Source organism: Leucopleurus acutus, assembly GCF_964270905.1.
Source record: "Leucopleurus acutus genome assembly, chromosome: 2".
Taxonomy (NCBI): domain Eukaryota; kingdom Metazoa; phylum Chordata; class Mammalia; order Artiodactyla; family Delphinidae; genus Leucopleurus; species Leucopleurus acutus.
In genome coordinates this window covers 142610053-142624803 of record NC_139143.1, presented here as the reverse complement: position 1 = coordinate 142624803, position 14751 = coordinate 142610053, and the positions used below count along the sequence as shown (strand labels likewise).

Here is a 14751-nt window from a genome sequence, read left to right as displayed (position 1 = left end):
CCATTGGTGAAAGTGGGGTGTTAAAGTCCCCTACAATGAATGTGTTACTGTCGATTTCCCCTTTTATGGCTGTTGGTATTTGCCTTATGTATTGAGGTGCTCCTATGTTGGATGCATAAATATTTACAATTGTTCAATCTTCTTCTTGGATCGTCCCTTGATCATTATGTAGTGTCCTTCTTTGTCTCTTGTAATAGTCTTTCTTTTAAAGTCTATTTTGTCTGATATGAGAATTGCTACTCCAGCTTTCTTTCAGTTTCCATTTGCATGGAATATTTTTTCCATCCCCTTACTTCCAATCTGTATGTGTCTCTAGGTCTGAAGTGGGTCTCTTGTAGACAGAATATATACGGGACTTGTTTTTGTATCCATTCAGCCAATCTGTGTCTTTTGGTGGGTGCATTTAGTCCATTTACATTTAAGGTAATTATCGATGTGTATGTTCCTATTCCCATTTTCTTAATTGTTTTGGGTTCATACTGTAGGTCTTTTCCTTCTCTTGTGTTCTTTCCTAGAGAAGTTCCTTTAGCATTTGTTGTAAAGCTGGTTTGCTGGTGCTGAACTCTTTCACCTTTTGCTTGTCTGTAAAGGTTTTAATTTCTCCATCAAATCTGAATGAGATCCTTGCTGGGTAGAGTAATCTTGGTTGCAGGTTTTACTCCTTCATCACTTTAAATATGTCCTGCCAGTTCCTTCTGGCTTGCAGACTTTCTGCTGAAAGATCCGCTTTTAACCTTATGGGGATTCCCTTGTGTGTTATTTGTTGTTTTTCCCTTGCTGCTTTTAATATGTTTTCTTTGTTTTTAATTTTTGACAGTTTGATTAATATGTGTCTTGGCGTATTTCTGCTTGGATTTATCCTGTATGGGACTCTCTGTGCTTCTTGGACTTGATTAACTATTTCCTTTCCCATATTAGCGAAGTTTTCAACTATAAGTTGAAACTATAAGTCTTCAAATATTTTTGAAACTATAAGTCTTCAAATATTTTCTCAGTCCCTTTCTTTTTCTCTTCTTCTTCTGGAACTCCTATAATTCGAATGTTGGTGCATTTAATGTTGTCCCAGAGGTCTCTGAGACTGTCCTCAGATCTTTTCATTCTTTTTTCTTTATTCTGCTCTGCAGTAGTTATTTCCACTATTTTATCCTCCAGGTCACTTATCCGTTCTTCTGCCTCAGTTATTCTGCTATTGATCCCATCTAGAGTATTTTTAATTTCATTTATTGTGGTGTTCATCATTATTTGTTTCATCCTTAGTTCTTCTAGGTCCTTGTTAAATGTTTCTTGTATTTTGTCTATTCTATTTCCAAGATTTTGGATCATCTTTACTATCAATATTCTGAATTTTTTTTCAGGTAGACTGCCTATTTCCTCTTCATTTTTTAGGTCTGGTGGGTTTTTATCTTGCTCCTTCCTCTGCTGTGTGTTCTTCTGTCTTCTCATTTTGCTTATCTTACTGTGTTTGGGGTCTCCTTTTTGTAAGCTGCAGGTTCGTAGTTCCCATTGTTTTTGGTTTCTGTCCTCAGTGGCTAAGGTTGGTTCAGTGTGTTGTGTAGGCTTCCTGGTGGAGTGGACTAGTGCCTGTGTTCTGTTGGATGAGTCTGGATCTTGTGTTTCTCGTGGGCAAGTCCACATCTGTTGGTGTGTTTTGGTGTGTCTGTGGACTTATTATGATTTTAGGCAGCCTCTCTGCTAATGGGTGTTGTTGTGTTCCTGTCTTGCTAGTTGTTTGGCATAGGGTGTCCAGGACTGTAACTTGCTGGTCGTTGAGTGAAGCTGGCTGCTAGTGTCAAGATGGAGATCTCTGGGAGATTTTTGCCATTTGATATTATGTGGAGCTGGGAGGTCTCTTGTGGACCAGTGTCCTGAAGTTGGCTCTCCCACCTCAGAGGCACAGCACTGACTCCTGGCTGTATTGCCAAGAGCCTTTCATCCACATGGCTCAGGATAAAAGGGCAAAAAAGTAGAAAGAAAGAATTAGTAGAAGTAGAAAGAAAGAAAGAAAGAAAGAAAGAAAGAAAGAAAGAAAGAAAGAAAGAAATAAAGAAAGGAGGGAGGGAGGGAGAAAGGATGGAAGGAAGGAGGGAAGGAAGGAAAAAAGAGAAAGAAAGAATATAAAGTAAATAAAATAAGATAAAATAAAATAAAGTTATTAAGATAAAAAATAATTATTAAGAAAAACAATTTTAAAAAAATGGATGGATAGAACCCTAGGACAAATGGTGGAAGCAAAGCTCTACAGACAAAATCTCACACAGAAGCATACACATACACACTCACAAAAAGAGGAAAAGGGGAAAAAATCGTAAATCTTGCTCTCAAATTCCACCTCCTCAATTTGGGATGATTCATTGTCTATTCAGGTATTCCACAGATGCAGGGTACATCAAGTTGATTGTGGAGCTTTAATCCGCTGCTTCTGAGGCTGCTGGGAGAGTTTTCCCTTTCTCTTCTTTGTTCCCGGGGCTCAGCTTTGGATTTGGCTCCGCCTCTGCATGTAGGTCGCCGGCGGGCGTCTGTTCTTCCTCAGACAGGATGGGGTTAAAGAAGCAGCTGCTTCGGGGGCTCTGGCTCACTCAGGCCAGGAGGAGGGAGGGGCACGGAGTGCGGGGCAAGCCTGCAGCGGCAGAGGCCGGCATAACGTTGCACCAGCCTGAGGCCCGCCGTGCGTTCTCCCGGTGAAATTGTCCCTGGATCCCGGGACCCTGGCAGTGGCGGGCTGCACAGCCTCCCTGGAAGGGGGGTGTGGATAGTGACCTGTGCTGGCACACAGGCTTCTTGGTGGCGGCAGCAGCAGCCTTAGCGTCTCAGGACCGTCTCTGGGGTCCGCGCTCTTAGCCGCGGCTCACGCCTGTCTCTGGAGCTCCTTTAAGCGGCGCTCTTAATCCCCTCTCCTCGCGCACCAGGAAACAAAGAGGGAAGAAAAAGTCTCTTGCCTCTTTGGCAGGTCCAGACTTTTCCCCGGACTCCCTCCCGGCTAGCCATGGTGCACTAACCCCCTGCAGTCTGTGTTCATGCCGCCAGCCAACCCCAGTCTTCTCCCTGTGCCCCGACCGAAGCCCAAGCCTCAGCTTCCAGCCCTGCCTGCCCCGGCGGGTGAGCAGACAAGCCTCTCGGGCTGGTGAGTGCTGGTCGGCACCGATCCTCTGTGCGGGAATCTCTGCTTTGCCCTCTGTACCCCTGTTGCTGTGCTCTCCTCCACGGCTCTGAAGCTTTCCCCCTCCACCACCTGCAGTCTCCGCCCTCGAAGGGGCTTCCTAGTGTATGGAAACCTTTCCTCCTTCACAGCTCCCTCCCACTGGTGCAGGTCCCGTCCCTATCCTTTTGTCTCTGTTTATTCATTTTTCTTTTGCCCTAACCAGGTACGTGGGGAGTTTCTTGCCTTTTGGGAGGTCTGAGGTCTTCTGCCAGTGTTCAGTAGGTGTTCTGTAGGAGTTGTTCCACGTGTAGATGTATTTCTGGTGTATCTGTGGGGAGGAAGGTGATCTCCGCATCTTACTCTTCTGCCATCTTCCCCCCCCCCCATTAGTTTTTGAAAGATAGTTTTGCTGGATTTAGAATTCCAGATTGATAGTTTCGTCCTTCAATACTTTAAGGTTGTTTTTCCACTGTCTTATTGCTTACATCTTTTCTAATGATAAATTGTAATTCTGTTGTAATTCTTATCTTTGCTGCTCTATGTGTAATTTGTCATTTTCTCTTGTGCATTTAAGGTTTTTTATTTACTGCTAGTTTAAGCAATCTGATTATGATGAGCCTTGGTATGGCTTACTTCAAATTTCTAATACTTGAATTTCATTAAACTTCTTAGGTCCATGTCTTTATAGTTTTCTTCAAATTCCGAAAACTTACAGCCATTGTTTTTTCAACATTCTTTTCTTTCCCCCTATTTGTCTTCTCTCCTTCTGAGACTCCAATTTCTCATGTATTAGGCTCCACTACAGCACAATACCCTTCTGGGGACTCTAATCAATGCCACATGTGTTTCTCTCTGATTGGTGGAAATATGAACTATTCCCAAATCTGTGTGAGATCTAAAAATTCCCCCACCTTTTTCTTTTGGTGTTTCTTTCTCTGGCCTTGTGTAGTTTCCTCAAATGCATGCATTAGCCAAGTCTTCACATGAAGACATGAGGGCAACTCTTTGGAAATCTCCAGAAAGTACCCCTAGGGGATCTCCCCTTGCTGCTACTTTGTACTGGACATTCTAGCCTTCTTGGGCTTCCTGAACTTCATACTCTGTCCCTTTAGCTCAAGGAGAATGCTGGGCTCAGTTTGGAATCCCTCTTCTTGTTCAGTAAACTGAGCTTACTTCATTTCCTTCTCTCAGGAATCACTGTTCTATGCTGCCTGATGTCCGAAGTCTGAAAAATATTGCTTCATATATTTTGTTCTATTTTTTATTTTTTTAGGGTGAAATGGTACATCTGATTTACCATTTACCAGTAAACTGGAAGCGGAAGTTTACTGCTTTTGTTTTTCTATGACCAAGAAGATCCTCTGTTCTTAATATAAGCAAACATTCCTTAACTCTATCTTTAGGTGATAAAATTGATTGCTTCATACATAAAACTTCTAGCCTGAATACAGATCTATGTGTTTGGTATTCTAATAAAGGACCGTGTGAATAAAAAATCAACTTACTTTATTTCGTCCTGGTAACCCAAATCTTGATGGTTAAGCAATGTTTCCAGGAGGCTCAAAGTCAAATACAATCCATGTTTCCCACATATAGCCCTGACCTGCAAATAAGAAAAGATTTAAAATTTCAATATAATGAAATTAAGATTTGAATTTCCCTCCTATAATTAGAACTTATATAATTTGGACAAAAAATTAATAACCAGGAGTGCATTATACCATTAAGATACCATTTAGGACAAGAATGTCCAACTGAATGTGCATCACCAGCAAATTTTTAGTTGCTTGACACAAAGATATAGTTCATTACTCAGAAGCCACTGAACTTTGAAATGCTGATCTTACATTTTTGTCAGCCATGGAATGGGTGGTCCAGACCTAGAAATTATACACACTTATTATATAAGTAAATTACAAAGTAATTTTTTACAACTACTTTGATTTACCAAAGAAGCTTGTTGTACTAGTAAGGTTACTATCACTATCTGTATTTTATATATAAGGAAATCAAGGCTTAGAGAGATTAAGTGACCTTCTCAATGTCACATAGTTAATAAATGATGAAACTTAGTCTAGAAACCAGGTGTTCAATTAATGTTTGTGGGATGGATGAATGAAGGGTCATTGCAGTTTCCCAAGTACTTAATATTTTCTGAATCCAGCTGACAAACAAGTTCATCTCTGAAGTTGGTGGGTGGGTGATACTTAGATTCAAACACATCAAAGTTTTAGGGTTGTGATAGTATGTGTTCTGTGTTTAGCATAATGTTTAAACATAGAGACTTAAGAATAAAACATGACTAATTTTGAACACCGGATATGCTGCCTGTGATTTGTGTGATCTCAGGAAGTTACTGAACCTTTTTATTCCCAATTACTTCATCTACTAAGTAAGACCAGTATTTTCTACTCCTCAAGAGAAAATAAGCAGTTAGAATAATGCTTGGATTTTAGTAGACATTTGATTAATATTTGTTGAAATGAAGAAAAGGAAGAGAGGGAAAAGGAAGAAGAAGGGACATAGAAGAAAGAGAGAAGAGAAGAGAGGGAAGGAAAGGAGAGAAAGGGGAGCAAGAGAACAAGAAAGAGAGAGAGAGGAAGAGAGAGAAAAGAAGGAAGGGAGGAGTAAAGGAAGGAAGAAAGGGGCAAAGAAAAGAAAAGAAATGTCTAATTCAGTGTTTGGAAAAATTGTAGCTACTATTATTATTTTTAGAGGAATTTCCATACACTGACTGTATTAAGCATGTCTTTTTATTCTGATGCCTTGACATCATGGGGCCTTGCTGATCCTGGAGAGACTGCCTCTCTCCCAGGGCTAGCCAATTCCTAGAGATAGTGAAGGACTGGCTTGCAAGTGTGTCTTTCATCTGCAAACCAACTACTTCTTTGGGCTACTATTTCCATGTCCTAATTACTCAAGGGCCAAGTGCTAGGCAACTAGGAATGGCCCTTATGTCCCTGAGCCCACTGAAATTATTCAAACTAGCCAATCCTAAGCCTTCTTACTCGTCTCACCCATCCCACAATAAAGGCTCTTGCCCACATTTTCCCTCATCCTCTCTGCCTCCTAACCTCCTGGTGCTTCCCCATGTGGCCTGTGCAGTGTTCCATTCCCCTCCTCTTGGGAACTGAGTAACAAACTGTCTTTTCAATGGCAATCATCTCCTGATCTGTTGGTCTGACCGTACTTGAATAATATAACCTAGATTTTAATACAGTGACAAAAAGCTAATTTTCATTTGTCTTTATGCAAGGAAACAGCCAATCTGGGTTAGAAACTTGCACATGTTACTTACTAGCTGTAGAAGAGTATGTCAGGGAAGGAAAAAGATCTATTTAAAACATGAAAAAAATGAATAATAGTTTGCCAGAAGAAAAAGGGGTTGAGTATAATTCCAGACAGAAGAAAAGCATGTATAAATGATGGGTGAGAAAGAGCATGGTGCTTTTTATAAACTGCATGTATTTTGGCATAATTCACCCTACTATAGTTTTATACCCCTTTTCACTGGACAGTAACTACCTGTTTATGAGAGCTTCTCTAAAAGACAGTGGTTTGCTGAGGGCTGGAATTGCGTCTCCTTCATTTTCCTATCACCATTCCTAGCACAGTGTTGAAAACTAGTTATTGAATAAATGAATACATGGATGAATTAGGAATGAATGAATGAGTTGAAGGTCCTGAAGAGTGGAATGTGTATGGGCATAGGTTGGAAAAAAATAAATTGAGAGAGGTAGAAATTAGTCACATTATGCCATTTTACTCAATAAATAAAAATAGACTTATCCTCATAATTAGAGCATATTAGTGTATTTTTAAGCATCAATATTAAGACGTTATTCTAAAAACAGTTTATTTACTTCTGGCAACATTGAGTTTTGCTCCAGGCTAAATGAACAGCAGATTAGAAATAGTACATCAGGGTTCCTAGAAGCAGATTGATTGATAGCTGCTAGGAACTGACAGTGACAGTTGTGGAAGAGCAATAGAAACATCTACCAGAAAATCCTGGCAATTTAGTGTTATCTAGGATTATTTAAAAAATCCATATTCATTAGGATGTCCCTTGTTCAATAAGAAAATGTTTGGCTATGTATAGTTTCTTCGTTCAATAACGACATTTTAAAAAGCAAATGTAAATAAAATATTTATGTTATTTAGGAAATGACATGTAAAATAAATATTCATTTCCTCAAAATGCTCGTTGAGACAGTGATGCACAGATGCTCTCTCAACTTCCTCCCTTCCCATTTATGGTTCCATTTGAATTTTACCCCATCACTCTACTTAAATTGTGTTTACCAAGTCATTAGTAACCTCCACAGTTTCAAATTTAATGAATACTTTTCAGTCCTGATTACAGAAGATCTCTTCTCAGCATGTGACATGGCTGATCATGCCATACTTCCATAAATCTATTCTCTAGACTTTCTTGACCACTGCCATATTTATTTTGATTATTTTTAGTCTCCTTTCTTGGCTTGTCTTCATCTACCTACTCCTTAACAATAAGCATCCTCCTCAACCTTCCCTTCTCACTTTCCATTATGTCCTTGAGGAATCCTAATTACTCCCAAGGGTTCAACTCCATACTGAAGACCCTTAAATCATTTAGCTTTAAGCTCTCAACCTACATCAACATGTTCAAAACTGAACTCATCATCCTTTCCTTTACCTCCCCAACTACTGATTTTCTATTTCCTATCTCAGAGAACGGTACCACCACCTACCAAGTTGCCAAAGCCAGAACCTTGGGAGTCATTTTTGATTCCTCTGAATTCAGGACCTACGTCTAATTAAGTCACCAAGACCTACTTTTCTATCTCCTTAATATTGCCATCCCTCCTGCTACTACCCTGGTCTAAACCCTCATAATTTCTTGCTTGAATTACTGGAACAGTCTTTTAAAGGTTCTCTCTGCCTCTAATTCTCCACATTCTATTATAGTGCTCTTTTCAAATATCAAATTTGATCATATCACTCATTTGTTTAATATCCTTCAATGATTCCACTGGGGCTTTAGGATAAAGTTCACACTTCTTAGAAAGACCCTTCAAAAACAAGTTCCTCCTTTCCATTCTAACATCAACTTGAGCAGCATCTCCCACCGTCCCCAGCCACCATATATTTACTGTGTTCTGCCTATATGAAATGGCTTACAGTTCCCTGAATTAGCCATGTTCTCTCTTACTTCAGTGACATTTCACATTGCACCTTTTACCTAGAATACCTTTCCTGTCCCTTCCTCTGCTCTCCCCCAGTTCTTTGCCAAATTCACACGTCCTCTAAGATTCAGTATTTGCATCATCTCCTCTGGAGTTTTTGGGTGAGGCTAGGTTGGTGTTCCTTCTCTGTGTTCAAATTTACTGCCATCACTGCATTTTACATATAGAATTGTATCATGTTTAAAACATTACCTTTTCCCTGAGCTCCTGGAGAACTCTGGAACTGAAATCATAATAGTTTGTTGTCCTTAGTGTCTTATCACACAGAACACATTGAGTGATTAATATGTTGAATGTAAGAATAAACATGCCATATTGTTCAGAAATCTGGCTATTGCTTTGGAAGAAGGGAATGATTTGAAGCTAGTAAAAACCATTTATCGTTTAAGGGCAGAGTGTACTGATATAGAAACAACTAAGTACAAAAAAGGAGCCTGGCAAACTGCAGAAGAATGTCTTACAGTTCTGGTCACTTGGTAAACTAGTGTCATTGCTGTAGTCTTGCCGTGGGAGTGAACCTCACATTCACAAGCCCCAGTTCTCTAAGTAAAGGGACTCCCTCTTGATGATAATGAGGGAGTTGCATGAAAATGAAGCAAGAGTAATTAGAGGTAGAGCAACCTGTGTTGTAGCAGCTCCTCCTGGCAGGAAGGTCTGCAAGTAGTTTGGGAGGTCTTTGTGATGTAGAGCAGAAAGAGGATGAAAGAATATGGATTATGTGTAAAAGTGTTAAACTGAACCTGCATGCTTGGAAACTTCTTAGGTTCTACACACTATTCACTCTATACCTGATTTAAATAATGGTCAGGGAAGTTAATAAATAAATGTATGTGGATCCACGTTGCCTCAGGAATTCTTCCTGAGCCATCATTGCGTCAAAAATGTGATAGAGGAACAGAATGAGTGAGTCCACAGAATGAGGATGACAGATATTAGATACATTTTTATACTCTTCTTTGAGGATGGTGACAATGCCATTGATTCGAGTGACAAGACCCATAGATCACCCTTCAAAACTGCATTTATTTATCTGAGAAGAGGCAGATGATCTCTGAACCATCTGAAATATTGGCTGTGAGGATGTGCTCTTTTTCCCCTCGGCACGGGGTGCATAGATTTCGTGAGAAACTTAAGGAGGTCTGTGAAACCCTTCCAACTCAGATGGCCTTTCCCAGTCTCCTCTGAAGTCCTGTGTCCAGGAACAAGTATGTGGGGGTGCAATCCCTGCTGCTTGCCGTGTCCAGTGTCTGTTGGGCCTCAATTTGTCTCACGTTTTGGGGAAACAGAATTCTATTTGCCATGCCTCCCAGAACTGTAATATACTTTGAATGAGTTCCAGATGTCTTAAGAGATGCCAGATGGCTCATGAGAGGCAGACCAGCTTCAAGGAAAATGTGCCCTATTTCCTTGGATATGAACCACAAATTTAAACTTTCAGGGCCAGCTCAGGGTGGAGGACATTCAGGGCCCATTCTGATAGCCAGCGTTCAATGTGGCTATCACTTGACCCTGGGAAAGGTCCTCCTTCCTTAGGCTATTTTGCAGTGCTAATTTCACCAAACACAGATTTTTTTTTAAATATAAGGAAGGGAAACCTATTTACTGAGTGCCTCATATATCAGACAGTATACTAAGTACCTTTACATACTTATCTTGCTTAATCCTCACAATAGACACAGGAGGTAAGATATTTGGAACCCAGTTTTTCCAGATGGAAAATCTGAGGCTCAAAGAGTTTCAATAAATTTATTTTGATTTTCAGGTCATTTATGTACCATTCCACCAGGGCATCTGAGAACATTCAAACTTCACTGATGCTGTTATGTATTTTCCAATCTAACAAGAAATGGCTCCTTCTTAGTTAATTTCCACTGATCTTCTCAATAACATAATGAAGGCCATTTATGATGTACGGAATCTCCTGTAGTGTTGTCTACTTCTTCTAGTGAAACAGGCTTGCATGTTTAATATTCATGTATACAATATACATGCACACACACATGTACACACTATCATGTACTTTGTCTTTGCATGGTTATTTGACTGTATAAATGAAAGCACAGAGAAAGCTACTTCTGTCCTAGAATAAGAATCCACTTTCAGCATGTTGTGTCCTTGCTTCCTTAGTAAACATCACTTGTTCTTCTGAATTCTCTGACTCTCTCAATTCTTAACCCCTGTTTACCTGGATGAAAGGCATTTTCCAATCTTTCCTATAGGATTTTTTTGTTTTGGGGGTCTGTAAATTCTAATTCCTTCTACTCCTCTGGAATTCTAACTCCTGTATCCTGGACTCCTTCCAAATATATCCTTTCAGATATATTCTGCCTATTGGAGTTCTAATTGTGTCTCAATTTCCAGTATTCTTCTGTATTTTGAATCCTGGCTCTGCTTCTTGTTGGCTGTGGTCCTTGAGAGATTCAGTTGGCTTCTCTGAGACTCCGTTGTTATTGTTGTTTTTCATTTATTAAATGGGTATTATAACATCTACCTAGATCTTGTACTTATTTGTAAGTGTTAAATGAGTTAATGTAAGTAGAGCATTTAGTGCAGTGTTTGGCACTGTAGGAAGAACTCAGTAAAGCTTGGTGGTGAAAGTTGCTGAGAATGGAATTGCAGTAACAGTGGTCATTATCCAAGGTAACCTCATGAGTGGAGTTTGTCTGCCTAAAGACAACATATGAATTAATATGGGTCTGGATCCTCTTTCATGAAACATATCTGCACTGTTAATTAATGCTCCCAAACAACAGGCTAATCTCTGTTAGCAATAAATCACATCAGTCCCTACAATTTGGTGTCCCTAAGGAACAGAGTACCACCTGCTGACCTCACTGGAAGCTGGTAGAGGGTGTGAGAAATGAACACTTGGCCTTAGAAAAACATTTGTTTTCCATTGTGAAAGATTATTTGGTATTGTCATATTGTCTATTGTTAGCGTAAAACAGCCCAGTGTAAGTAATTCCTGGACCAATTCTGCACATTTCACAATTCCTTTTCTCTCTTGTTTTTCTCCTCTTGGGCACAGAAAACAAACAATTGTGAAATGTAATCCACAGGCAGAACACAGATCATAACTGTGCCTTCTATCTTTTTAATTTTTATTTTAGTGTCTTCTAATCACTTTTAAATTTCTATTAAACAAGATATTGCTTGATTTCCAAAGGGATGGCCAATTTATCATATAAGGGATTAGATGTAAAAACAGGAAGAGGAAATCTTTTACTGTAAACATTCTGTATTCTTTAGCACATCACTTTCCTCCTGGTTGATTGAAATTTGGGAAATGATTATTAGACTTACACAATAAATATTGAACTTACATTATATAAATGCTCCTAGAACCTACATAGTATATATGCACTCCTACTTTCAAAGCTAGCCAGTTATGTATCTCAGTATGTATTATTCTTAGTGAATAATATAACTGTGCCTTCTTACTATAAACCTAGTGCCCCGAGGTAGCCTTCTAGAGATGACTGAATCTGAAATTTAATTTTGGTTACCTTGGGTGGGGGCAGGTAGCCAGAGAATGAGCGATCTTCTTTTCGAAAACTCAGGTTGAGATTCTCCATGTTGAGTTTGCCCTTGGTTGCCCTTAGTGCCATCTTCAGGATCTCCAACAGGTGGTGGTTCACTTCTGACTGGGAGTTGGAGTCTTGAGGGGCAGTACTGCTTGGAGAGGCAGGAGAAAGGCTGTGAAAAGATGATCCACTCAAAGCTGTATGGCTGGGGCTTCCCTGGTGGCGCAGTGGTTGAGAGTCCGCCTGCCGATGCAGGAGACACGGGTTCGTGCCCCGGTCCGGGAGGATCCCACATGCCGCGGAGCGGCTGGCCCCGTGCGCCATGGCCGCTGAGCCTGCGCCTCCGGAGCCTGTGCTCCACAAGGGGAGAGGCCACAGCAGTGAGAGGCCCGCGTACCGCAAAAAAAAAAAAAAAAAAAAAAAAAAAAAGCTGTATGGCCGATTCACTTTGCTCTACAGCAGCAACTAACACACCATTGTAAAGCAACTATACCCCAATAAAGATGTTAACAACAACAACAAAAGAGCTGCTGTGTGTTTTCACACCACACCTCTCACCCCAATACATACTGTGGAATGAGAGGACCCACCTAGTAAGGCCTTCTAAATCTGGGTAACCTCGTCATGGGACTACATGTGGAGATTGCATAGATTGACTAAAGTCTGTTCCACTCTAGTGAGTCCCACAGTCTGTTCTCCCAGAGGTACCAACCAATTGAACTACAACATAGACCAAACTTGTAATCCACTAACTCTTTTTTTCCAGGTTAGAAAAACTTAGAAGTGACCATAGTAGTTTACTTTTCCTGCTTTATCTTACTTTTCTTAAGCCCAGATAATTATTGATAGCAAATCTAATTTCCAAACTGTCCATTGCCACAAGCAAAGCAAAGCAAAGCAAAGCAGATCCTACCAGATCCCTGTAACCAGGGAATCTATATAGAAGGAAATCTTGAACCAGGTGAACTTCCTGCATTATCCTCGACTCTGCTCTTTGTATCTGGAAAACCCAGAAAATGTTTGGGTACAATTATTTACTTACCGCCTGGCATGCAAATGTAAGTAGTTATTAAAATAGTGTATCTAACTGACTATTGTTACTTTAAATAATTGGCAAAAAACAACAGGGTGATGAAATGTTATAGTCATTTATTTTGTGAAACTAGTTTGAGATGTTTACTCATTTAACATTCAAATGTATGTGTCCTCCCAGATCCAAGCTGCACTATCTTCTCCACAGTGAAGCTTTTCCTTATTTCCACTCCCTCAACTTAAGTGCCACTTCCCTAGAGGGACATTCCATGACGTCCCCCAACCTCCACTCATGTAAATCAGTTTCCTTTCAGTGGTGTGCCGGTAAATCTTTAATGACTAGCTCTCCAAGATAAAGCCCTAACCTGTAGCATTACTAATTTTCATGGTGCCAATACTCCCACCATGGCTGATTTCAAGCTGCCAATATGATGTCCCTGAATGAGGAACTGGGAATTGAGGCTCACCGGCGGCCCTCCTGTTGCTCCAGAACCCCCTGCTTGAGAGACTCTTTCATAATTCTTTGTTCTTTTCCTTAATAAGTCTCCCTCAAGTTGCAATTGCTTTCTTATTCTTTTAGCTGTTGTTTCCTGTCTGACCTCCTCCCTAGTAGAATGCTCCATAAGACGTGGGCTGAGTCTGTTTTGCTCCTATATCATGTGGATCTTGTAGAGATTGGCCTTACCAATCTGATGTATCTGTCCCAGATTTGAATCAGAAGTTTTCCTTCCTCTTTCCTTTCCTTGCAACACCAGTTCCTGTGGGTAGGAATTCGTAAGGTTTTGGCCTTCGGCTCAGCACACGGAGTACTGAATGGGCAGGTGTTATATGGAACCCATTTACTGCAGCTGGTGGATTTCGTAGAAAAACCTGCTGCAGGAGTTTACTTCATCTGGTCCAACGTAGGTGATGAGAGCCGTTGCCGCTCCTGCCGCCACTGGTGATGCTGGAGGCTTTTTAAACATCACAAAGTGCCCCATATAAGGCTCTACCTGATGGAACCGGGGAGGACCTTTTTCTAAGCTGTACATTAATTAACAAAGAGCCTGGATTAATTACAGGTCATCAGTCCTGCACTTCCATAAACACACTGTCTGCTTTATATAGAGCAGCACCTTCTCTGATGAATTCAAAATGATGTCTTTATGCACCTTTTCTATACAGTAGATATCCGAATGTCCCTGCGAGTGAAGTGATGCAAGCTCTCTGGATAACTGGAGTGCCAATGGCATTCCACAGATATTTATGGAGCATCTCCCATGTGCCAGGAACTATGCTAGAAGTATGCTGGACACTGAGTTGGCCAGGAAAGATACCATTCCTAACCTCAAATGTCAAAGAAGTAATTACAAGCACAATGACTGTTATAAAGAGAAAGGGCTATGCGGTCATATAGCAAAGAGATATAACCTAGTCTAGGGCTCAAGAAAAGTTTCCTGTCTAGGATTCGTAAGACCCATATCTGCCAATAAGTGGCAATATGTTCTGGTGCATCGTCTACTACCCTTCAGGGCGCAAATCTCACTATCTGTTCCATGTGAAGTGTGGTTGCTGATTATTAAATATTGCCAGGGCTTTACAGCTCTCAGCAGGGCAATTGCGCCAAGTGATAGTTGACTGGTGTACCCACATGGCAGCATCACTTTCTTTGGACTGTGAGCCCCTGAGGGAGAGATTGGGCTTTGCCAATCTCTGAATTCACTGTGCTCAGCAAAGTGTGCCTGGCATTCAGTGAATGTGTGTTGACTGAAGTAGTGCAGTCAAAAAGGGCACATCATAGAAAGGAATCAAGTCTATTACTTGGCCCAGGGATATTTTTATAGGACAC

At 40.6% G+C, this 14751-nt stretch overlaps 1 protein-coding gene across 1 annotated transcript in view; it reads right to left on the bottom strand.

Moving 5' to 3' along the window:
- The window catches only part of LOC309974618 (uncharacterized protein C1orf87), a gene marked incomplete at both ends in the record, with an annotated part of 111744 nt that overhangs the window by 58419 nt on the left and 38574 nt on the right, over positions 1-14751 (bottom strand). Inside the window, 2 exon segments of the mRNA XM_082859274.1 lie at positions 4645-4742; positions 11874-12063. Of these exon segments, the coding sequence (XP_082715400.1) occupies positions 4645-4742; positions 11874-12063 (288 nt within the window).